Source organism: Bos mutus, chromosome X, assembly GCF_027580195.1.
Source record: "Bos mutus isolate GX-2022 chromosome X, NWIPB_WYAK_1.1, whole genome shotgun sequence".
In the NCBI taxonomy this organism is placed as follows: domain Eukaryota; kingdom Metazoa; phylum Chordata; class Mammalia; order Artiodactyla; family Bovidae; genus Bos; species Bos mutus.
Genome location: NC_091646.1, coordinates 93,207,145 through 93,234,112, shown reverse-complemented (window position 1 = coordinate 93,234,112; position 26,968 = coordinate 93,207,145). Strand labels below are relative to the sequence as shown.

At 41.2% G+C, this 26,968-nt stretch overlaps 1 protein-coding gene across 1 annotated transcript in view; it reads left to right on the top strand.

Annotated features, from left to right (window-relative positions):
- The first annotated feature begins 7,911 nt into the window (after positions 1-7,911).
- The window catches only part of OTC (ornithine transcarbamylase), a 73,175-nt gene continuing 54,118 nt past the window's right edge, over positions 7,912-26,968 (top strand). Inside the window, exons 1-3 of the mRNA XM_005889423.2 lie at positions 7,912-7,988; positions 22,814-22,952; positions 25,031-25,112. Of these exons, the coding sequence (XP_005889485.1) occupies positions 7,912-7,988; positions 22,814-22,952; positions 25,031-25,112 (298 nt within the window). The remainder of the gene's footprint in view (positions 7,989-22,813; positions 22,953-25,030; positions 25,113-26,968) is intronic.

Below are 26,968 nucleotides of genomic sequence, written 5' to 3'. Positions count from 1 at the left end.
GCTAATTACTTTACAATATTGTATTTGTTTTGCCTTAATTGTTAACAGATACTTCACCAAAGCTTCCCAGATAGCTCAGTTGGTGAAGAATCCACCTACAATGCCGAGACCCCGGTTCAATTCCTGGGTCAGGAAGGTCCACTGGAGAAGAGATAGGCTATCCACTCCAGTATTCTTGGGCTTCCCTTGTGGCTCAGCTGGTAAAGAATCTGCCTGCAATGCGGGAGACTTGGGTTCAACCCCTGAGTTGGGAAGATCCCCTGGAGAAGGGAAAGGCTACCCACTCCAGTATTCTGGCCTGGAGAATTCCATGGACTGTATAGTCCATGGGGTCACAAACAGTCAGACACAACTGAGCGCTTTGACTTCACTTCACCAAAGAAGATACATAGATAGCATGTGGAAAGATGCTCAGCATCATTAGCCTTTAGGGAAATACAAACTAAAACCACAATTAGAAACCACTACATACCCATCTGGGTGGCAACTATGAAATATACTGACAATGCCAAGTGCTGACAAGAGCACAGAGCAACTGGAACTCTCATGCTTTACTGGGGGAACCACAAAATGGCACAGCAACTCTGGAAAATATTTTGGCAGTTTCTTCAAAAGTGAAACATGTACTTCCCATATAACATGGCCATTCTACTCCTAAGTATTTACCCTAGAAATAAAATTTCTGTTCACACAAAACCCCATACATAAATGTTTGTAGCAGCTCTGTGTGCAAGTTCCAAAACCAGGAAACAACCCAACTGTCTCTTAATGGGGAATGGATAAACTGTGATATACCCACACAATGGAATACTAGTCAACAACCAAAAGGAAGAAACTAATGACAAACACAACAATACAGATGAATACCAAAGGCATTATGCTGAATGAAAGAAACCAGTCTCAAAAGATTACCTAATGTATGATTCCATTCACGGTACACTCTGGAAATGGCAAAGAATAAGGAGAGAGAAAGCTCAATACACCAGGAATTAGGGATAAGAGGAGGATGTGACTACAAAAGGATTTAAAGGAAGGTTTTTGAGGGGAACTGTTTTGTATCTTGATTGTGGTGGTGGCTACATCAATCTATACATATGTTACAACTCATAGCACCACACACACACAAGTCATTCACTGTGCTAATTCTAAAAGTTTAAAAATTACAAAGCATATCAAATACATTCATTTAACCAGAAGAATAGAGAGATAAAAAGAATATTGTTTTCATTGGCAGATAAGGAAACTAACTTATGATGTCCAAGGTCATTCAACCAATAAATGATAAGTTCTGAAGTAGAACCTGGACTTATGAAATACATGATTCTTTTCCTGTTGTTTTCCATGAGTATTAAATTTCAAAAACCTAGCCAAATTTTGTATTAGTTAGCATGCATTTGGTTGTGTGTGTGTGTGTGCTAAGTTGCTTCAGTCATGTCTGACTCTGCAACCCTATGGACTGTAGCCCGCCAGGCTCCTCTGTCCATGGGGATTCTCCAGGCCAGAATAATGGAGTGGGTTGCCATGTCCTCATCCAGGGGATCTTCCTGACTCACGTCCCTTATGTCATCTGCATTGGCAGGCAGATTCTTTACCACTAGCACCACCTGGTTGTTGGTAACAAAAATCCCAATTGGAGTGACTTAAAGAAAAAGATCATTTACCGTTTTATTTATAATTTTATCATTTATTTTTATTAATGTTTTTGGCTGTGCTAGGTGCAGACTTTCTCTAGTTGCTGCAAGCGGGGGCTGCACTTCCTTGCGGTGCTTGGGCTTCTCATTGCAATGGCTTCTTCTGTCACAGAGAATGGACCCTAGAGTGCACGGGTTTCAGTAGACTTGGCTCCTGGGCTCTAGAGCACTGGCTCAGCAGTGGTGGCACACTGGCTTAGTTGGCACTCAGCTTGTGGGATGCTCCCGGACCAGGGATCAAACTTGTGTCTCCTGCATTGGTGGGCAGATTCTTTACCACTAAGTCACCAAAAAAGCCCTTATTATTTTACTGAGTTGGCCAAAAAGTTCATTCAGGTTTTTCTGTAACATCTTATGGAAAAACCCAAGCAAACTTTGTGGCCAACACAATATCCAGACGGTAAAGAATCCGCCTGCAATGTGGGAGACCTGGGTTCGATTCTTGAGTCGGGAAGATCCCCTGGAGGAGGACATGGCAACTCACTCTAGTATTCTTGCCTGAGAAATCCCATGGACAGAGGAACCTGGTGGGCTACAGTCCATGGGGTCACAAAGGGTCGGACACAACTGAGCCACTAAGCATAGACAGCACAGAAATGTATAACAAGGTGTCCGGTGGTAGGAAGAGTGTGAGATTGGTTGATTTTACAACTCAATGATGTCATAAATGATCAAGATTCCTTTCTTCTTTCACTCTGCCAAACCACAGTTTCATTCTAAGGCTGCTTCTCCTCATGGCCACAAGATGCCTACTGGTCTCAGACAGATACATGCTTCTTTATTCATATCCGGTGGAAGACAAACTACAGGCAACAACCCAACAGAGCTTGTAACTGAAGTGTGTACTGTATGCAAATGCTGTGGTTTCTTAGGATCTTAAAGACTCTAGACAACCCGCCATAAAAAGTATTTATGTAAATAGTAACCCTTTGAAATAAACAGAGCCTCTCACTGCAATTAACAGCCATATGTCTTATTTGTACAGAGCTCAGATTTGCAATAGATCTTTGGCTAAATAGCTATGTCAATGTTTTTAGACACTGAACGCCATGTTTGGTTGAAGCTGAAGGTGAAAGTCACTCAGTCATGTCAGACTCTTTGCAACCCCATGGACTGTAGCCTGCCAGGCTCCTCTGTCCATAGAATTCTCCAGGCCAGAATACTGGAGTGGGTAGCCATTCCCTTCTCCAGGGGATCTTCCCGACCCAGGGATCGAACCTAGGTCTCCTGCATTGCAGGCGAATTCTTTACCCTTTACCACCTGAGCTACCAGGGAAGCCCATGTTTGGTTAGCATGTTAAAATTTCCCAAGCAGTGTCATAGCCCATTTTGATAAAACCTTTAGTTGAACAGATAAGGACTCTGAGGGTCTTAGAGGAGTCCAGTGACTTGGCCAAATTCACCATTAGTGACTCACCCAGAGATCACATTTGATCTTCAAATGTCCTTCCCATAATTCTTTCCTTTATGTAACATTGATTCCCTCTTCAGTGCTTAGATTTCACTAGGGAAGTGCAGTAGCGATTTCAAAGAAATATTGCAAGTTCATATACGATACTTACAAGCTCTAAATGTCAGGAAATGATTTTTATATCCCTAATTATGACATTTAGCTATTTGGAATTTTAGACCAAGTGTGATTACACTTGAAACCCTGGAGTCTATTTAACTTCTCCATCTCTCTTCCCTTACCATCCACCCAATTGTCCTGATAGGTGGATTCTAAACCCTAAATCTCTCTTCCATCCATCTCTAGTTTTCCATTTCCACAGCCCTAGTATGTTCTCCAGTGTTCTTGCCTGGAGAATCCCAGGGACGGCGGAGCCTTGTGGCCTGCCATCTATGGGGTCGCACAGAGTCGGACACAACTGAAGCAACTTAGCAGCAGCAGTATGTTCTCAGGCCTTTATTATTCTATTTATTTACCTTTACTTGGAGGATATTTGCTTTACAATATTGTGTTGGTTTCTGCTGTACAACAAGGCAAATCAGTCATAACTATATACATATATATATATATGTATATATATCCTGTCTGTCTTGAGCCTCCCTCCGACCCCCTCAATCCCATCTCTCTAGGTCATCACAGAACACCAGGCTAGGCTCCCTGTGTTATACAGCAGCTTCCCAGTAGCTATCTATTTACACATAGTAGTGTATATATGCCAATGCTACTTTCTCAATTAGTCCCACACAATAACGTCTCTTTGTCTCCATTTTCTCCCCACTGTACTTCTTACACAGTGCTGCTGGATTAAAGCCTTCAAAACACAATGCAGACAATGGCATATGTCCCCCTGTCTGCCCCAGCTCTAAAACTTTGATAATCTTCCTCTGACGATAGATTAAATTCTTAATTCCATAATCTGGATTTCAAGGCCCTCAAGAATCTGGTTCCATTATTCCTTTCCAGTCTTGAGAGAATCCTCCTTTCTGTGTGGGAGTTGTCAGCTGACAATGACTTGCAAGAGCCAATCTTACACCTCTCTTCCCAACTCTGTGTTCAGTGATGTCACTTTGTAGCCTGAAGCTGTCCACGGTGGGAACATTTATACCACACAAATTGGTCAATGCCACAAGTCAGAACTTTTTTCTTTTTTGAAGAGCTGGTTATTAAATATTTACCAGCATACCACCAGGTACAGGGTAACAAGGACCAGACCTGAGAGTGTTTGAAATGCTATAGGATACAAAGATGTTGACACTGAAAGCCCAAATCAGAGATAGGAGGGCCCTGAAGAAACGAGTAAGAAGCAGAGCACTGAAAAACTTTTAAGTAAGTAGACCTGGGCAAAGACTGGGTTCCCATAGAAGCAGATATTGAGAAAGGGATTTGGGTTCAAGTAGTTTATTTGGGAGATGATCCCAGGAAGCACTGGTAGGGGATGGAGGGAAGTAAGACAGTGAAGGGAAGGCAGTTAATAGAGGGTGAATCGACAGGCAGGTGACAACTGTGGGCGATCAGGGCTTAGTCCCACTGGGGACCTATGGAAGAGCATGTAAAACATGCCTCATGGTTGCCCACACAGGACTGAGGAATATGAGGACTTTATTCTCAGCCAGAAAGCTATAGGCCTGTGCACTAAGAAGTGACAGGGGACTTCCCTGGTGGTCCAGTGGTTAAGACTCTGTGCTTCACTTGAAGGAGGCCCAGGTTCAATCCTTGGCTTAGAAACTAAGATACCTGCATGCGGAACAATAAATACAGAATTAAAAAAAAAAAGTGGCAGGTATGCTTCCCCAACAACAAAAGTCATCACCCCCTCACCATGATCTCTGTCCTAGGAAACTTTTACAGATGATTTTTTAAAGCTTATTTCTATGCCAGTATTATCCTAACAAGTTGCTGTTTTATGCATTTTATGTAATAAATTTCATCTGAAGTAATGCTTAATCCCAAACAATGATACAATGGATGAAAATTTCAAGTAGAAGAAAACTTTTGGGGGAAGGAAGGATTTTGTACCTGAAATCACCATAATAATAATCACTCATTATTATGGTGTGATTAATAATAGGTATCAATAAATGTAATCACAATAATAATCATTTATGGGAAAAAAGACAATAGAAAAATAGTGTATTCCAATTATAGACTTATTCTCTATTTCCTTCATTTTGAATAAAATATTATGTCAGGAAATTTAAAAAAGAATTGGCAGGTATGTAGGGGAAGACCAAATACCAAGGGGATACAAACAGGACGTGGATGCTCATGGTTTTGTGTTTTTCATAGCGGGCCTGGTGGTGGCAGGGCTTCATTTACATGGTCAAGGATAGAGTGGATCCACTCCCCTAATTCTTGTTACCCCACACACCCTATTTGTTCCGTTGGGTCTATCTTTTGTAGCCCCCCTCCAGTTTTGACAATTCCCTAATTCATTCCAGTTCATCAAGGATCAGTGCTACTTCCTCCAGGAACCCCACCTAATCCCCAACCACCAGTAATGGAAGCTGGATGAGGGACCCTCCAAGCTGAAGGTCCCAAAGGGCCTGAAGCAAGGGCACAAGGGATAAGCCCTACCTTCTTGGTGCGGATGCACGAGGTCAGGGGACAGAGACAGAAGTTGTGCTCTGGAGTCATTCCAAATGGTGAACTCCCTGTGGGAAAGGACTCATCGTTCCTGGTTATCACTGTATCCCTCAGAGCCCGCCCAACACAGAGCCCCGGCCTACTGGTGGTGGTGGTAAAGGAGAGGGAATGAATGAAGGGCTGGGTGAACAAAGGAACTAGGTCAGAAGCCAAAGCCGGCAGTTGAAGTGGAATTAGAGGAGTCATGGGGGTGGTCCATAAGAGCGCCTGTACGAATTCTGAGGACTTATGGCAAACCCTGTATGCTGTCTTTCCACCTGTGACCCAAATGTTCATTGAGACAGCTTGTCTTTTGGGATTCAGTGAAATGACCTTTACGCTCATTGCACTTGTGGTACAGCACCTCTCTTCCAGTCTCTCTGGGGGTTAAGTGGAGGGTAAGCTTTTCTTAGTCCTTTCTGGGAGACTGAACTCCTACCTGCATAGAAGGATGAGGGTTTGTGAGTCACTTTGGCATCTCAGCAGTGCTGCCCACGTTCTCTGCCATGTGGCATGGCAGACTGCATGGTTTCTCCCTGAGCTTTGTTCAGATGAATTGTTTGTGTGGGTAGCATCCTTGACTGAAGAGGTGGGCTTTACATCAGCATGCAGTTGAGTGCAGTTTGCCCACTTCTCTTCGTGTCTCCCTGCAATCATCCAGTTTCCTTCCCTGTATTAGGTAGATCAGATCTGTTCACTAAAAGCTCTCCAACAAGAGGCCAGTTTTGTCACTTCAACAACGCTTTTAAAGCGATCTTTTCAAACAGAGCTGCCATCTCGTCTCCCACGTGGTGCGCTCACTATCTGCTTTCTCACCACCACCACCACCCCCCGACTCCCCGCCCCGCCTGTGCAAACAGTCTGCCTGGAATAGTCTTTCCAGAACAGAAGATGTGGCAGAGGTTTGGAGATTTCAGTCTTTCCCTCTATATCCCACCTCATTCTCTGTGAGTAGAAGGGAATCGTGTCAATAAATTTCCCTGCTACTAATTATAACATCATATCACAACCCTCCCTACCCCTGAAGTGGTCATAGTTGGTTTTAAAATGGCACTATTTTTTTTTTGCATTCCACAAACATCAAGCAAGTGTTTACCTTGCCCTCTTACTCTGCCTCCCACCCTCCCCAGCTCAGAATTCTCCCTTATCTGTGATGAGGTTGCACTTTACCTGGATGTCTCCAATACGGTGTCCCCTATAGGCATCTGTTATGGGTATTTATTTACAGATCTATGACTTTTACCAAATTCTAAAGTCTGCAAAGATGAGATCATCCTCCTTCCCTGAAATTCCAGTCTCGCCCAGTATCTGCCACAGAACAGATTTTGAAAACATCCGATCTACAACTACGGATGAACGAATGAGTGAGGGTGAACCTCTGGATTGGCCCCTTAGTTGCCCAGATAGGCTGCAAGGGGAGGAACATTTGGTACCCCCCCCCCTCACTTATGCAGATGATGGGTTTCTGTAGGAGTTAACAGGCAGCTCCTTACTTATTGAAGACCTACTATGTGCAAGGCACAATGGGAGCTCCAGGCTTGAGATCTTTTTACTCCATCTCCAGCCCCTCTCCAGCTTTTGTGCCACACACACACACAAAAAAAATACCTTCCAGGGCACGTCTTTCTGTTTGTTTTTGTGGATAGGCTGAGGCTTAGAGGGAGGAAAGTGCTATTACTGAAAATACTCAGGGATGTCATGTCTACATCTGGAGTTTTGCATTGCCAATTCGCATTTTCTGAATGAGTTATTTCTATGTACCTTCGCAGCAGCCAGCCCTGCAGTCTCTTGCATATATTATACGCTCAATGAGTACTTGTCAATTGATTTGGTACAAGTATGTGACAGCATAAATATATGATGAAAAATGAGGAGTCTAAGCACCAAAAGTGTTAGGATTCCGACCCCCAACACCACCAAAAAAAAAAAGAAATACACAATGGTGGAGCATGGCTTAAAGTTCAAATACTCCTGGACCCTGCCCTGCACTATCTCTAGCCTGGGGAACTTGATAAGGTAGTTGAAGGGCAATATTACCTTTGCTCTCTCACTGTGATCGAAACCACTCTTAGCTTTCAGGTGGACCCCACTGGCTACCTTGGTGCGGCATTTTCAACAGCACAGAATCACCCTTTACACGATCAAAAGATGCTGTTTCATCTAAGGACCCTGTTGAACAATGCAGCTCTTAGAAATGGTCACAATTTCGTGGTTCGAAATTTTCGGTAAGTGATGGCCAGAGACTAGAGTCTGACTTAGGAGCCGTGGTGATAAATGAAGTTCTATTCTGCAGAGGAGTGCCACCTCCTAAAGCTGCTTTCTGCTATAGTGTTTCTGTTATAGTGGCAAGTTCTATCCTTATTGTAGACAGCTGTCTCTAATTCCAGCTGAGCTTTCATTCCTCAATCCCCTGTAATCAGATTTCACAGGGTGCTAGGGGTGGGGTTGGGATGGGGGGACTGTGGCAGGTATAACAGACTAAATGTTCTTGACATCTTCCATTTGCGTACATTCTAAAGGAGCAAGTGGCTGAAGGAAATGAGAGAAACTAATTTCCATGGGGCCTTCTGCTTGTATTTAGGTCAGCCTGAAAACAATATATCATTCTAGAGCATGGGGATTGATTCATTCTTTAAAAAAACAGACCCCAAAAGAATGACTAGATAAATACTTGCAAACTGCTGGAAAGAAGCCTTGTATGTGATGATGATAATGATATTTTTAAACGAAAATCTAAATTTAAAATCAATTTCTGAATTTTTTGTTAGCATGTGAAACGAGGCTGTCTCCAATGAATTCATTAAAAAGCTACATCCTGGGACTTCCCTGGAGGTCCAGTGGCTAAGACTCCAAGCTTGCAATGCAGGGGGTCCAGGTTCAATCCCTGGTCAGGGAACTAAGATCCTGCATACCTCAACTAAGACATGGTGCAGCCAAATAAATATTGAGGAAAAAAAAAGCTACATCATGCTCAGAATTAGTCAATTGTCTATGCACACAGTCGAAGGCAGTGTGGAGCCTGTCCCCCAGGAAACGAGACAGGGGTGATGGGTTAATCAGGGGAGCAATGCTCTCAAATTTGGACATTGTTCCCAGAAGACTTCTGGAGTAGTTGCCTGTTAACAATCAGAATTTTCCCAGTGCCTCTTGACAACCTAAACCAATCTCAAAACGACCTCAATGACTTCCTAAAGTTAGAAGCTTCTAGTCTGAAGTTTTCTCCCACTGTTAAGTGGCCCTGGGCCTCCCCTCTCTGGGCCACCTGACAGCTCTGGACTCTCTGGACTCTACCTTTAGCACCACTCAGAAGCCAGAACGACGTAGTAAATGATACTGTAAATTACACCCATAGAATTAGATGCAGCTGGGACCTCAGAGCTACAGAATAACGCCTTCTCTTATTTTATAGATAAGGCAAATGAGGTCCAGAGAGATAATGAGGTTTACTAGTTAGTGGCAGAGCTAGACAACAGAAGCCAGAGGAAAGCTCAGGTTTAGAGTCTAAAGAACCGGGTTCAAGGCCTGTCACCACCACTTATTGGCTATATGACCCTGAGCAAGCTACTAAACTTTTCTTTGACATTGCTTCACTTACAAAATGAGAGAAAGTGTAATACATGTTCTGCCTACATCACAGTGTGGTTCAATTATTAATTTAATAAATAGCTATTGAGTGCCTACTTTGTGCCATGCCCTAAGCAAGGTGTTGGAGATACAGCGGTAAATAAGATAAAAAGTTATTTCATTCCAGACACATGAATTCACAGTCTAGCAGTAATCTGTAAGATAATTTGTGTGGAAATTGTAAAGTGACAGGCAAGTGTTCATTATTTTATCATTCCATCCCACTGAGTTACATCTATTAAGAGTGTGATGAAATTTTATTCCATACTTTTTTAACAAAGGCTCATCACTGAGCTAGAAATAATCAGCTGAATGAATAACCAAAGCTTGGAGCTTAAATTTATACTTTTCTTTGAAAACCACAGTGATGATTTTTTACCATTGAAAGTGAAAGTGTTAGTCACTCAGTTGTGTTTGACTCTTTGTGACCTCATGGACTGTAGCCCGCCAAGCTCCTCTGTCCATGGAATTCTCCAGGCATGGGTTGCCATGCCCTTCTCCAGGAGATCTTCCTGATCCAGGGATAGAACCCATGTCTGTTACGTCTCTTGCATTGGCAGTTGTGTTCTTTACCATCTGAGCCACCAAGGAACTCCCCCCTTTTAACATTATTACAAGTTAAATTTTTGCTACTAAAACCTCTTCCATGTATTTAGGTAGGAAATTCCAGTGGTCCAGTAGTTAAGACTCCATACTTCCACTGCAGGGGGCACAGGTTTGATCCCTGGTTGGGGAACTAAGATCCCACATGCCGTACAGCGCAGCCAAAACCAAAAATAAGAAACAAATATTTAGGCACTTTGGGGTATTTATTAACATTCTATTTTCTATATCCAGTAGCCAGACTATGACTCTGAAAATCCTGGCTAGCTGTCTCTCACAGTGAGTCAGGGCTGAGGCAAAAGTAAGACTAAATCACCTCAAATCCATACTGGCTATTTGAAAATACAAAAGCCTCGGATCACCCATGTTATTAGAAACTATAGAGAATGAGTCTGTTGAAAAATGACTTAACGTGGAAATGCTGTGATTTTCATGTGGCGTGAGTATTTTTCTTTCCTACTCTTTTAATGAGCCACACTACCCGTTAGATGAATTCAGACTTGCTGATCTCCAGTAACACCTACTGGGGCTTCCCACGTGGCACTAAAGGAGAAGAACCCGCTTGCCAATGCAGAAGACATAAGAGACACAGGTTCGATCCCTGGGTCGGGAAGATCCCCTGGAGGCAGGCATGGCAACCCATTCCAGTGTTCTTGCCTGGAGAATTCCATGGACAGAGGAACCTGATGGTCTACAATCCATAGGGTCTCAAAGAGTTGAACACAACTGAAACGACTTAGCAAGCACTCGATAATACCTACAGTCTTTGATGACCCATTAACAACAGAGAAAATCTTCTTGTCATCTCCACCTATATGGTATTTTTACTTTGATTTTCAGCCTTCTTCAGAGATTCGGGTTCTTTTTCAACCCCACCAGCCACCCCCCACCCATCTCTCTTGGAACGGTGGAGGGTCCCTGTTATGAAATATACCACATGCGTTTAGCACTAGGGAGCAGTAAGAAATACGTGGTTAGGGTTTGGCAATGCCACAAGTGGGGGCTTCACAGTTTTGAAGTGAGCAGCCATATGGCCATGGACGTGATAAAATAACCACTTGAGTGAGGCTAAAGCCATCTACACAGGCTCCCAGATCAATCATTTTTAGTCAATTTTCTTTCTTTTTTTTTTTTTTTACACAAAATCAATAGGATCAGACACCAAGACTGCCAAAAACACCCAAATCCATCGGCTTTTCATCTCACAAACAAGGCTCGAGAGCCTGGCTGTGTTTGGATAATAGACAGTATTCTATGATTTGTTGCCTATTACGGGAAACACAGCTTTTAAAGAAACCACTAAAAAAAAAATTCTTTCTTTATCAGAGAAGACCCATTTGTAAGTGCAGTTCAATTTCATCTCACAAATAGAAATTTCTTCAGAGAATATTGAGCTAAGCCACCCAATTCTGTGGAGGTTATGGATTGGAGCCGGAGGTGACTGGTTTTCAGGTATTTCATTCCAGACCTCTCTAAGGGCTTACAGAACTCATTAAGTTCCCTTCATCCCACACACATGCCCATCTACACACACGTGGACACACATACACAGACATAGCCATTACAGGCCATCCGTGCTCTCATGTCATGGACAGAAGACAGTCCTCTTTGATTATTCACATTTTCCTTCATAACTGAAAATAAATGCCTTTAAAAAAACATATTTCTTGACTTCAGAAAACTCTGCAAGGCAAGAGACCAAGAAAGGAAGGGTCGCGATGTTTCCCTTGGCCAAGAGTAGAATTGGGGTTTTATTTCTAGTTTGTTATTTTTAGTAATTTAGCGATTTACCCAAGATAAAAGAAAGAGAGGTGGCCACAGATTTTCAACAGTTTCTGGTTTCCAGCCCTTTAATAGTAAGTCTACATGAAGCTAATCCTTATCCCAGTCTTCAATTTTCAGATGAGGGCTAAGTTTTGCAGTTTTAGAATACTGACAATCTAAGTTAGCTTTGACATCCTTTAGTCACCCAGTTATCAGTAGTAATTTATACTGCATACGACCATGTGGCAATGGTGAGAAAGGCTGCAAGTATATTTTTATTAATAAATTATCATTATGTCTAAAAATATAGAAATTTGGAAACAATTTGTGCTTTGATTTCCCAGATCAATAGGATCATATTCAAGGGTTTTGTGAAAAAAGAGTCACTCTCCCTGGCACGCATTGCAATATGCAATGCATATTTTTTTCTGAGATGGAAACAACAGGATGAAATGAAAGTTTGGCCACTGAGAATTCAGCTGGCTCCAGTGTGGCCTGTGGGAAATCTTGTATATATGAACTTCATGAATATTGTGGAAGACAAAGACATGAAGGATCACTGATTTGTAGTTCACTTTCTTACTTTTTCAAATGAGGATTTAAGGCCAAAAATGGAAAATGATCGGAGAAGGCAATGGCACCCCACTCCAGTACTCTTGCCTGGAAAATCCCATGGACGGAGGATCCTGGGAGGCTGCAGTCCATGGGGTCGCTAAGATTGGGACACGACTGAGCGACTTCACTTTCACTTCTCACTTTCATGCATTGGAGAAGGAAATGGCAACCCACTCCAGTGTTCTTGCCTGGAGAATCCCAGGGACGGGGGAGCCTGGTGGGCTGCCGTCTATGGGGTCCCACAGAGTCGGACACGACTGAAGCGACTTAGCAGCAGCAGCAGCAGCAGCTCTTTTCATTCCATTGCTTGATGACTTTGATCCTTCCACACTGATCAAATTGGCCAAACTACCCTTATTCAATATTTCGCCCCCTTTTAAAGATAAGCAAAAGACCTCAGTAACGAAGGAAAAAAACACCAAGAAAGTATGCCTTTTGTATCAGTCTGTAATGTTAAAGAAACCAAAAAATCTGTGCCATATCATCCATTGGCCCTCTCTTATGCCTCCAGAAGCTAAAGTCTTTATCTCAAATTCTCCATAGGGATCAAAATATCATTTAACACTGAGTTTTTTCCTACTCTGGCAAAGTCTGTTTCTGACTGACCACATTTTACTCAAATTAAGCACTTTCTCTTCCAACAAAATACAATTATACAAGGGAACACATCCAGGTCTTCCCCCAGACTCCAAACAGTTTACTAGAGCTGGAAAATGCACTCTAGCAATGAAAGGCTTCATTCTGCCAATAGAGAATTCTCTTCCATTTTTTAGCTAGGAAGATATTTGGGTAAAGCTAACACAAGGGTCTACTATTACCTTGGCCTAACTTCTTAGCATTCAGTGATCTAGGGTTGAAAAACATCTGTAATTATTTTTTGAAGGGATAAAATTAATGTGATGAATGAGTCTTGCCTTTTTTCAAAAGCTCTGGCTTTAACCCGATTGCCATGACAGTTTTGATGGAAAAATCTATACATGCTTCTCATTGTTTTCTCCAATACTATATCCTCCCTGTTATGTGTTGGCTGAAAATGATAATGTGGTTTAGGGCTGGTTTACCAAGGAGACACACTTAAGTACAAAGAGACCAGGCATTTTATGGGAACACTGAAATAGTCATTCTGGCCTTGGTTTGGGTGCTCATGAACCAGACTGGGCTGCTTCCAACTGAAGCACAGGGTCTCTATGAGAACTTAAAAGCCATTTAGGTCAGCAGTTTTATCTGGCTAACTAACTAGAATGTGGGTTTGTCACCAGAAAGCAAGAAATGCTTAACACAAACAAGGAAAAAAAAGGAGGGTGCCTGTAATGGAGGTATTTTGACATGGTACAATTGTGGAGGTTTTCAATTTTCCTCTAATTTTTGAGTAGCTCAGGAAAGAGGTGTGGCAACTCCATTTTGGAGCCAAGGGGAGGTCTATGAGGAGACAGTAAACAGGATAGGAATTTAAACTGGAACCATTGTGTTTGCTTTCCTTCCAGTGATAAACTGTCCTGGTTAGCTCTTGATATCTATGAAAAACAGGTCTTTTTCCCAAGCCAACATTTCCTGCCCCACCTCCTGGATAGAACTGAGAAAAGGTGGTGGCTGCTCTAATGGTCTTTCAATGGTGTAAACATTTTGAACCCCTTAACCAGGTGAGATATAACTTTAAAAAAATTTTCCAGTTAATCACTCAAACCCTCTCAGGCTGGTATGACAGATGGACAGGATCTACTGCTCCAATCTTTTTGTCCCCAAGAACCTTGGGAACTTATTCTGTCCAAAAGGGGTTCATGGAAAGAGGTAACCAAAATATTGGTATGCTAAGTCGCTTCAGTCATGTCCGACTCTGTGCAACCCCATAGATGGCAGCCCACCAGGCCCCGCCATCCCTGGGATTCTCCAGGCAAGAACACTGGAGTGGGTTGCCATTTCCTTCTCCAATGCATGAAAGTGAAAAGTGAAAGTGAAGTCGCTCAGTCGTGTCTGACTCCTAGCGACCCCATGGACTGCAGCCCACCAGGCTCCTCCGTCCATGGGATTTTCCAGGCAAGAGTACTGGAGTGGGGTGCCATTGCTTTCTCCGAAATATTGGTATAGTTCATTATTAATGTATTTCGGATTTGACCCTCATGGTACTATGGACAAAAACTCATCCACCAGGTACTCTCACCAGTTTTCTAGTTTTTGCACTTGTCTCAGGCTACTATCTGTAGGATTTGAGGTTATAATGCTTTTTTTTATTTCATGTGTATATGTCCAACTATTCTTCCCAACAGTGCAAATACTGTAGAACCTTAGGGAATTTCAGCTTTAGCAACATACCAGGCCGCAATCAATTCTCCTCCATGACTCTTAGGCCTTGTGTTCAGCCTGGACCACAGCCCACACTTGCTCTTGCCTCAACATTAATTCTTTTGGGGGTGGGGCAATTTGGTATCTTTTTTGGTCATCAGACTTCAGTCAGGGCCTTAAAAATCCATCATGGCGAATCTCTCTAAATTCATGCCCAGAAATCTGCTGAATTCCTTATACAAATTGATTTACTTCTACCTCATTCAATCATTCATTTACTTAAGAAATATTTATTGAATGCCTACTATATTCCAGGCATTGCAAGCAGCACTGGGATATATTAATGAACAAAACAGGCAGGACCTCTGACATCGTGGGTCATGCAATTTAATGGGAAGATTAAAAGTAAGAAGTGAACAGGGACTTCCCTGGTGGCCTAGTGGTTGAGAATCCACCTTCCAATGCAAGCAACTTGGGTTCAATCCCTGGTTGGGGAACTAAGATTCCATATGTTACAGGGCAACTAAGCCCAGGCACCACAACTATGGAGCCCGAGTGCCACAACTAGAGAGAAGTCTGCATGCCATAACAGATCCCATGTGCTGTGACTAAAACTCGATGCAGGCAAAAATAAATAAATCGATTTTTTAAAGACCTTAAGAAAAAAAAAGTAAGCAGTGGACAGACACAAATAGATTGGGTTGGCCAGAAAGTTCCTTCTGGTTTCCAACCTGAACAAACTTTCTGGCCAACCTGCTGTATTAAAAATTGTGATAGGTGTTTTGAGGAAAATGAAGCCAAAGCAGAGATTACTTGGTACAGGGAAGGAGTCTCATAGGAGGTGGTATTTAAGCCCCCAGCCTAAGGATGAGAAAGAGAGCTTGACAGCTGTGGGGCGAGTGTTGTGGACAGAGGGAGGAGTATGTGAAAGGAAGCCTGTGATGGGAATGCATCTGGAGTACAAACAGTTGTTCCTTTGTATGGTCCCCACACGAAGGAATTTTAATTACCACAGTTTTCTCAAGTACACAGTTCAAATTTCAGTTGCCATGGGACATTAATTGGGTTTAGTTGCCTAAAGTAAAAATTTCATTGCTGGCTCAGTTCAGTTCATTTCAGTCGCTCAGTCGTGTCCAACTCTTTGCGACCCCATGAACCGCAGCACTCCAGGCCTCCCTGTCCATCACCAGCTCCCAGAGTTTACCCAAACTCATGTCCACTGAGTCAGTGATGCCATCTAACCATCTCATCCTCTGTCGTCCCCTTCTCCTCCTGCCTTCAATCTGTTCCAACATCAGGGTCTTTTCAAATGAGTCAGCTCTTCGCATCAGGTGGCCAAAATATTGGAGTTTCAGCTTCAACATCAGTCCTTCCAATGAACACCTAGGACTGATGTCCTTTAGGATGGACTGGTTGGATCTCCTTGCAGTCCAAGGGACTCTCAAGAGTCTTCTCCAACACCACAGTTCAAAAGCATCAATTCTTCTGCGCTCAGCTTTCTTTATAGTCCAACTCTCACATCCATCCATTGCTGGCTCTTCAGTTCACAAATCACTGTGTACATAACAGATGCACTTCATGATCGGTGGCCAATCACATCACTTCTTTCAAAGTCTGTTGCTGATTGCTCACTGTGCAGCTGTTACCCAGTTCACCTACACACATTAAAGAGTATAGTTGTTCTGCCTTCTCTTCTTCCAGTGATAAGCCTGTGTGACACTTTAATAAAAAATGGATAATTAAAAGACAGAGTTGTCTGAAAGAGGTGAAAATGCAGCAGAGAAAGAAAAATAATAACATTGACAAGTTAAATGTGAATGCAAATGTATTTATAGAAGAAATAGCTGACTGTGGGGTTGTTGACCCTGCTACTATTTGAGAGGTTCTAGCTATGTAGCTAGAGAAACTTAGTGAAAACAAACTTATCGACATAAACGAGTATAGTGGTGTGACCAAAAGTATGAAGATATTCCAGAGGAAGTGATACCAGTAAAACATTTCACACTAAAGGAATTCTCAGGACTTCCCTGGTGGTCAGGTGGTTAAGACTCTGTGCTCCCAGTGCAGGGGGCCCAGGTTCAATCTTGGTCAGGGAACTAGATCCCACGTGCTGCAACTAGAAGATTCCACATGCCATAACTAAGACCCAGAGCAGCCAAATACTAAATATTTAAAGAATTAAAGGAATTCTCAGAGAGATTTCACAATATTAAGAGTTCAAAGAATAAAATGTTGGAAGTGGATTCAAACTTAGAAGTATAACAATTCACCAAAGCGTAACAAACGTGATAAGACAGCATACACTGTTCAAACTACCTGATAATTTTTACAAAGAAATAAAACACTGTAATTCTTGATGTTTCTAATGTTTTAAATGACAATGTACTAAATATATATCAGTTTTACTCTTTTATTCATTTCCTTAAGCCTTTATAACTGACTATAAGAGAGTTTGTAATGTTTTGCCAAAAAAACTTAAGTCACAGAACAATTGTGATTTCTCCCTTTGATTATTAAGGTTATTTTACATGGCTTCAGATTTAATAGTTATTTACAGTCCCTCACTGCTGTGCAAAGCCAGAACTGTTTTTTTTAAATAGCTTATCTGCTAAGATTTATTGGTTTATTGGAGGTGTGATTCCACAGTAACAGGAAGGAGGGCAACATATCAGCTGCTGCCCTGTGGAGACTAGAGACACAACAGGTATTCTTCTGATCTCTTGTGGTCTAAGGAAAAGAATTTGAAATAAGGCTTCTGTCACTATATAAATTTGAAAATGAATGGTCTGGACAAGAAGGGAATATTCGAGCAGGATGTTGGTGTCTTCTATTTTTAAACTCAAATCTGTCAATGGAGAAATAAAAAGAGCCTCTCACAACACAATCCCAAAAGCAGAATATCAGCCCTAACTCTAACCCTACCTCCAACTTAGAAATTTCTTAAAGTTTGTAAGGACAAACTTGAGAAAGCTTCAGAGACCTTTTACCTCTTCCAATCTGTTTTCTGTTTGGGCAATAAAGAGCTGGAAGTTGACGCTCTTGCAGCTAAAGGGGTTGCTGCCCCTCCTCTTTCACCATTATTTTGCTATTTCCTTTCATGGGAAGGGGGGAGAAAAATCAGTGCTCTTCAAAAGTTCTATTTCCTTTTCATTTCCAATTATTTTTCTCTGAGATTCAACCACACCACCACAATTCTAAAATCTATGATATGCATTCAATGAAGCATATAGTCCTGTGAGTACTTAGAGCAGAGTAGATGCAACAAGGGCTTCCCCGGTGGCTCAGACAGTATAGAATCCGCCTGCAATGTGGGAGACCTGGATGCAGTCCCTGAATTGGGAAGATCCCCTGGAGGAGGGCGTGGCAACCCACTCCAGTATTCTTGCCTGGAGAATCCCCCTGGACAGAGGAGCCTGGTGGGCTACACTCTATGGTGTTGCAAAGAGTTGGACATGACTGAGCGACTAAGCACACAAATATAACAAAACCCTATAGGGGCTGAAAGTAAGGGAGGATACTGAATCCCTTAAGTGTTGGAGTTTGGCAACTCAGCTTTCGTGGGCTCCAATATAGCCAGGAGTCAGAGCTTGAACTCTAGGGAATTAAAAAAGGCCTGAAAATTAGCCCGTGGTTTGTTTTTCCTGGTTTTGATGGATGCAAATTCAACAACTATAGTGATATTTCCCAAATTTCTTGAATCTAGGGAGTGGGGTTTTCCAGGAAGGTTTTTTCCCTTCCCCTTTTAATATAATATCAAGTGACATCTTAACCCATGGAATATTAATGTGTTATTGTAAGACACAGAGTCAAGAAAGTTTGTCTTCTGTGATTTTATATTGTTTGGACCTTATTCCAGAAGAAATAATACTCTCAGAGCTGCCTTAAATGTTGTTGACTTAAAAAAAATGCACAACATGAGAGTTGCGAGTTAAGTTTTATTGCGGTGTGGATGCAAAATGAGGTGCGGACTGCAGCCTGGGAGACAGCACCTCAGGTAGCTCTAAGAGACTGCTCCAAAGAGACAGTGGGGAAGGTCAGTATGTATGAGATTTTGGTGAAGGGGAAGTACATGCAATCAAGCACATATTTTTCCAGAAGGTTTCTACTAGTCTCGGGAAGCTTTTGCTAGTCATGAAGAACAGTCATCACTGTGAAGGATTTTAGTGCTTTTCTAAATATGGGGAGATACAGGAATTGGGCTCATAAAATTAGCTCCTGAATTTATCTAACTATCTAAAGATCTGTCCTGCCAGCTTTTCCCCTGAGCACAGAGTGCCTCATTCCTGCTCTCCACCCTGAACTCCTTTCATGGAGTGTTGAACGTCAGCAGCTACAGTAGCTCATGATTTAATCCTTGTAGAGGTAGATGGTAAGTGCCCATGGCAAGTACCTATTTGTAGTTGACAGTGTGAATTGGGAAAGATTAAGCTGCCATGCCTCCATCCCAAGCCAGACATGTTAAACCTGTTTACAGATCCTAGAAGGATCCAACTGACAGAGAAAAATGCATGAATACCAGACAAAGGATTTACTTTTCAACAATATCACTACTTGTATATTCCAAGCACTCAATAGTACTAGATAGTATCACTAGTTAATATTATCAGAGTCAAACATAAAACCGACATACACACATAAAATTAAATTTCCTGCCTAATTGCCACATCTCTAAAGTTATCAAATTGTTTTCTGTTACTACCCAGATCTTGGACACAATTTTGTAAGCTTTTTACTAGGGTTTCAGTAAAAGGAAGAAAATGAATATCTATTCTAGAAACTTCTTTAGCTAGCAATATTTTTTGTATACTTACAAATTTATTTTTACAATATCTAAATCTTATTCTACACTTTAAAATTTTTATTTCTTTTTTATGTTTTGTTATGTGCATAATCTATTAGGATAGTAATACATATAAGTAAGTAAACATATATTGTAGATCTATCTTCAAAATTTTTTAATGTTTTGCATCTGTAATAAAAAAATTGAGACAATTGCTTTAAAGAAATTTCCATCTGAAGAGTATTTGAATCATACATTTTTAAAAGTTGAAGACAATGGTAGGTCTTAGGAATGTTGAGCAAAATTTTAATGCACATATAGGCTGAAAACTCTAATCTTTATTAGAGTTGAATATATCATTAGATCTTGTATTAAATCTATCAATTAATCATTAGCCAGCTAACCCACAAACCCTCCATCTTTATGGAAGCCCCTTTCCTTACTAATTAGAATCTCTGAAGGGCTTTATCTCATAAAAGGTCTACTGAAAAAAATCTGTTCACCTTCTGAACATTAAACAAGCTCTGCTAGAAAGTTGGATACTTAGTAAAATATACATTTGTCTGAGTTATTTGACATCATGCAGTGAAAACAACAAATTGAGAGAATTTGTTATTTTCCTACTTATTATCTTGTTATCAATGCAAAAAGACATAAATTCCACCAGATAATTTACTCTTCATCTCAAGTAGCACAAGCTTTTTTTTGTTAGGCTGGAGTTCAAGCATGATTATTTTCTGACAGTCATTTTACTCCAAGTAAAATGAATGCTTAATATACGTGGTAAATCACAATTTGACTTTGGTTATTCATAATTTCTAATGGTATACAATACTAATTATTATTAAATAGAGAGAACACTGAGAATAAATGCTGTCCATTTTATATACTGATTATCCCAAATAACAGTTACTGTCATCATAATGTAACAGAATGTTAAAATGGGACTTGGTCTCAGTTTCTGCCCAGGCCCAATAGGTTCTGGCTCTTTCCTCAATCCGAAGTGAGATGCTAGACCACTAAAACAGGGGTTGCAAAGGAGGTACACAAGAATTAGTTTTGCAATCCACTGGTGATTGCCTCCAGCTTTTACAATGGATTGTAGAAACCAGGAGGTGAGTTGTAGATTTGAAGAGGATTTTACCCATGTACCATTGTATAAACACTAAGATCGTGGCATCTGGTCCCATCACTACATGGCAAATAGAAAGGGAAAAAGTGGATGCTGTGACAGATTTTATTTTCTTAGGCTCCAAAATCATTGTGGACAGCGACTGCAGCTATGAAATTAAAAGATGCTGCTAGAAAGGAAAGCTATGACAAACCTAGATAGCATATTAAAAAACACAGACATCACTTTGCCAACAAGGGTCCATACAGTCAAAGCTATGGTTTTTCCAGTAGTCATGTATGGATGTGAGAACTGGACCATAAAAAAGGCTGAGCACCGAAGAATTGATGCCTTCAAACTGTGGTGCTGGAGAAGACTCTTGAGAGTTCCTTGTATAGCTAGGAGATCAAACCAGTTAATCCTAAAGGAAATCAGTCCTGGGTGTTCACTGGAAGGACTGATGTTGAAGCTGAAGCTACAATACTTTGGCTACCTGATGAGAACAGCCAACTCACTGGAAAAGACCCTGATGCTGGGAAAGATAGAAGGCAGAAGGAGAAGAGGGCAGCAGAGAATGAGACGGTTAGATAACATCACCAACTCAATGCACATGAATCTGAGCAAATTCTGGGAGATGGTGAAGAACAAAGGAGCCTGGAGTGCTGCAGTCCATGGAGTTGTAAAGAGTCAGACACGACTTAGCAGCTGAACAGCAACAACAACCATTGTATACGATGTGCCTCACATGGATGAGAATTATTCCCTCACTTCAAGACTAGGGCAAGTGGCTATAGTGGCACTAATATCTTCAATAGGAGAGCTTGGAGACATAGTACAGTGATGTCAGGCCTATAAGTGGAAAATATAGAGAGGGACTGGCTGGCTTGCTATTTTGATGGCAGAACAAGAGTCTATGCTGGGACGGACTCAAGTCTAGTCAGAGCAAAGAACATGCAGGGTTTCCCAAGAACCAATATGGATGAAGAAAGAGACCTATCATGGTGCTGTGTCACATTATGACCAAAAGACTTCCTGAAGCACCCAGGTTGGGGAGATCTCAGCAAAAAGAGTTTGGATATGTTTCCGCCATCAAGAACTGCTATGAGAAATTCCCAGTGACGAGAGACTTCTTCCATGGAGCCTCAAAAGTACCCCAGAGAAGAATCAGCCTCAAACACCTATACCAATGCTAGATTCTTAGAACAGAACCAGACTTTGCCTGGCCCTTAACTCCCCACCTTCCTTTGACTTTACTTGGAGGAACTAAAGGTAAGGAAACAGAGAAAACAGTTCATGGTTCTCCTTCCCCTGTGGAGGAGGCCAGCTTAAATTAGGCATGAGCTGGAAGGAAAAGGGTATTAACCTGCAGTACATTTCTTAAAGTCAAAAAAATTATCATTATTATTATACATTCTTTAACCAAGACTCTTTGAGGGAGTAAAGTTAGCAGAGAACTTTTTCTTTCCCTGAAAGTTACTAGAAAAGCCACAGGGTCCACTGTAGCTGACCGGGGACAACAAAGAACAATTCTTCAAGGATAGATTTGAAAGGCAGTAGAGGAAAATGAATGAAATTGTTTTCTCTTGTATGTACATACATATTCTATTTGTACCATCTAATGATTTCAATTACGGGGCTTCCCTGGTGACTCAGTGGTAAAGAATCCACCTGCCATTGCAGGAGACTTGGGTTCCATCCCTGGGTCGGGATGGTCCCCTGGAGAAGGAAATTGGAACCCACTCCAGTATTCTTGCCTGGGAAATCCCATGGACAGAGGAGCCTGGCGGGCTACAGTCCACGGGGTTGCAAAGAGTCAGACTCAACTTGGCGACTAAACAACAATGATTTCAATAGTACTAGCTAAAATTTATCAAATACTTATTATATGCCAGACACTATCTGATTTCCATATATCGAATAATTTCATCCTCACAACAACTCTACAAGCTTCTTATACTCATTTTCTAGGTGAGAAATTTAAGTGCAGAGAGTTTGGGTAACTTGACTAACTATGAAGTAACAAAGCCACTTATGATTATTTTCAGCGCAGAATTCAACCTCTTTCCTCAAGTTTTTCTTTTCTCTCAACATTCAAAAAACTGGATATCTCAAATGTAAACCACAGCCATATCAATTTGAAAGCATTAGCACTTTGCAGAGACACGAGTTTACACGTGACTTGCTATATTTTGTTTCAAAAATTAAACAATGAATTACCATAGGACATGGGTTTTGTTTTCTTAAATATATATTTTTCTTTTTCTTTTTCATAGATGTGGGCAACCACTACAGAATAAAGTACAGCTGAAGGGCCGTGACCTCCTCACTCTAAAGAACTTTACAGGAGAAGAAATTAAGTATATGCTATGGCTATCAGCAGATCTGAAATTCAGGATAAAACAGAAAGGAGAGGTATGTGGTATTTCCATATTACCTTCCACTGTTACCAATCAGTCTTTTTTTTTTTTTCTTTCTATTGGCTGCATGGCATGGCATGAGGGATCTTAGTTTCCTGACCAGGGATCAAACCCATACCCCCTGCAATGGAAGCATGGATTCTTAACTACTGGACAACCAGGGAAGTTCCAATCAGCCTTTTGAAAGACAGCCTTTACAAAGAAAGGGGAAAAAGAAAATACATTAAAATTCCTAAACAGTAGCTAAGTAATGAAATCACACAGGCAAGGTAATTGATTATCACTGAGTGCACAGGCATACAAAAAGCATAAAAATCAGTTATTCAATGGCAAGTCATTGCATTTCTTTCATGTGAAATGTTGAAAGTCATTATTAACTGAATCAGAACCTAAGGAATCATTTCTCTGGAATGATTTTATTTTTATCCTTACCTTCTTTTCTGTTTTGTAACAGATTTAAAATAAGGATGATATTTTTTTTTTTCCTAGCAACAAATTTCAGTGGTGGATGAAGATCAGATATTTCATCATTAGGATAATTTCAAAAAATTCAGGATGATGTGACGGTGTTAAAAATTTAGATTAGCAAAGAACCAATTAAAAGGTAACCAAGTAGGAGAAGAAATGGGATATGGTGCTTAGCTGGAAGCATTATTCTGCATTTTGAGCAATTTATGTTTGAAACACAATGTAGCAGCTTCATTTAGACTGCTTAACTGTGAAAGTGTTTTCATATTCCAAGCTTGTTCAAAAGCATTTGAAAGAGCTGGTTTCAGGTTGAGAAAGTTGTACACAACCTTGATTCTCTTATCTAGCTCACAAACTCTCCAAGTTCCTATGAATAAACCAAAAACAGGTGTGACTCCAAATGCTATCGGTTCCTATCGAAGACCTTGAAATAAGGAGAAAAGCCCCTCACCTCGAGACCCCAGGCTTTTGTTTTACACACTTTGTGGTGAGGAAGGTTAGCTGGCAGGAATCTATTTGTTCTAGAACTCATCCTATCAGGAATTCCATCTATAGCAGAGGAAGGAGAAAGAGCCCCACCCTACACCCAAACTCAGATTGTTTCTACATGACTTCTAGAAACAAAGCCTTTGCACTCTCCCAAGGATGCACGATGAAAGTGTATTTGAAACTCTGGGGTGTCATCTTTAGGAGTCTGAGTGCCCCATGTTGTGACAGAGAAGCATGTTCCTAGCTGAGAAGACACTTCCCAAACAAGCATCTTTGAAGTCATTGAACATCGGTAGAAGTTTCTTTTACTGAGTCTAAGCTTGCTCTGCTTGCCTCATGATAGGCCAATGAATCTGAGAGACAAGGGTTGAGGAAAGGAATACAACTTTATTCGGAAAGCTGGCTGACCAAGAAGACTGCAGACTAATATCTCAAAATAGCCATCTTATCAGGGTCTGGATGCCAGGCTCTTCTATAGAACAGAGATGGGGGAGGTGAGGAAGTAAAGTAAAAAGGACATTAATCTTGCAAATATGTCCTGGAATGGCCAGATTTAGGGATAGGATATGTTAATTTCTTCCTTCCTGTAGCCATCCACAGGTGGACAGGGTCCTGAACAAAGGCATTTTGGTTTAACATTCAGGAAGATGAGCAGGTTTCACCAAGGCAGCCCATTATATATGGACAGTATCTTTTTACTGAACAAAAGCAACTGGAAGCAAATGTTAAAGTAAAAGAAACAGATCCAACATGGAGTCAGTTCTTCCCTCTAACATTTCCACAGATTTAAGTAAAAAGATGGTTCAAGTATGAAATATCAATACATTTTGGAACAAGTGTTCAGGTTGAACCCAGAGCAACTAATATTACTTTCTCATTACATGTCAATAAGCTGTGGGGTTCCTCTTTCCTTCCCCTATTTGTATACAACAGGAAATAAACTCTTTAAATTCACTTTGTAAATAACATATGAATGCTTATTTGGGAGCAGTGTTAATTATTCTACAGTTTCTGATAATGTAAAGACTAAATCTTAAAATATAATCCTTACTAGTAGGTATAAAATGTATATTTCATTTTAATTAGTTTAATTGTATTATTATCCTTGACTTTCAGTATTTGCCTTTACTGCAAGGGAAGTCCTTAGGCATGATTTTTGAAAAAAGAAGTACTCGAACAAGATTGTCCACAGAAACAGGTGAGTTCACAGACAAACTTGGGCTTGTGTTGAAGAGGGGGCCAACGGGTGAGGACCTGGGAGGAGGAGCCCAGTGGTGGGATTTATCTGTCTCTTTGGCAACAACAAAGGGAAAACAATGTCACCAAGAGTAGCAATGGGAGCCTCTGAATGTTCTTTCTGATTCTCACAGCAGCTGCAAGCAGGAAGATGAGCCTCATCTGTAGGAATTCCATGAGGACTTGAGTAGACATCTCAAATAATTCATGTTCAGTACAGAATATTAGTGGTCATAAATTCTCAGGCTTTCAATTCAACGTGAGCAAGAAATGTGCATTTTTCTAATGTGTAAAGAGCTTTTCTTTGTTTATATCAATTCTGCTGGATGATGGAAACAATCTCTGCAATCCAAATCCTGTCATTTCATCGTTTACTTTGTCAGTTTAGGGTCTCTTCACACTTTCCCCACAGTCATGGTTAAGTCCTAGAGAGAATCTCAATGTCAAGGCATCTAGGGCTATAGGGATCTGGTCTTTGATCATCAGGACATCATCATCAAATGTCTGTGTTGGAATCTGCTGGGACTTCTGTATCCCTACTGGACCTTGACTGGCTCCCATTCACTGTGGAGGAGTTTGTTTTACTCTGATCACAAGATCTGAGATAGCTCTTGGTTTGGCTCGCTTGTTGACACAAGCTTGTGTGCCTGACTTCCAGTGAGACCAAACAACCTGAAATGTTGGAGTTTGGAGCAGAGAAAGGTTTACTGCAAAGCCATGCAAGGAGACAAGGTGGCTCAAGCCTTGAAACGACTTGAGCTTCCTGAAGATTTTCGATAAATCATTTTTAAAAGCCAGGTGAGGGGTGGGGGTGGGGGTTGCAGGTACTTGATCAGTTTGTGCACAATGATTGGCTGATGGGGAGTTAGAAGGGTAGTGTCACAGGGGTTAACATTATCAGTCCTTAGAGTCCAGGAGGCCTGGGGCTAGGTGATCAGAGTCATCAAGTAGTTAACATCTTCCATTTGGTGGGATTTTTCATATTAGATAAACAACTCTGAGAATTTATTACACCAAATACTATTATCTAGATGTCTTAGAGATGAGCTGAAACAGAGGATATGGGGGAAGGTCTGTCCCTGAGAAGATCCTATAGGGTCCTGCTTGGTTATACTCTCAAGCTCTTGTCAGCTGTCCATGCCACAGTGGGCACAGAGATATTGCAAGACTCTCTCTATTGTTCCTTCCTCTTTCTGGGTGCCAGGGAGTTCTAGAATATTTGCCCCTTCCTTGAACTCTGTCTTAAAAGAGACAGATGTTCTCATCTCTGGTGTCCCCCAAACTCATCTGAAATTTCCACTATGTTTCCCACACTTCAGTACGTGGCCTGGGGGACAGACAGCAGAGTACAGTGTCAAAGGTCCACCGATATGTTTCTGTTGCTTTTTTGCTCTTGCTCTTCATCTTCTTCCCCTCCAGTTCCCAGGTGATAAAGGAGGAGGAAAAATTGGCTTTAACTACCATGCATTCTTTCAAGTCTGTTGTTTGTACTTGAAATCCTAGCTATTGACACTCAAAATATCTTTTTTCTCAAATTATGATTGTTGTAATGAGTTTCAAAAAACCTATTTTGAAATTCATCACCTCTTTTTTCTCTTTGCATTTCTACTCCATCAGACCTCCCTTGAATCAATAACATGACTGCCCCAAAGGGCAAATGGATAGGATTGAGGAAAAGGTACCACAGACGAAAACATATTGGTTGATTCTTTGTGTATCTTATCCTACTTACAAGCCTCAGAACTTTCTAGGGCTCAGAAGCAAACAACCACTTCATGCAGTTCTTGCATTGTAAGGACCAGTAATGAGGTATCTCAA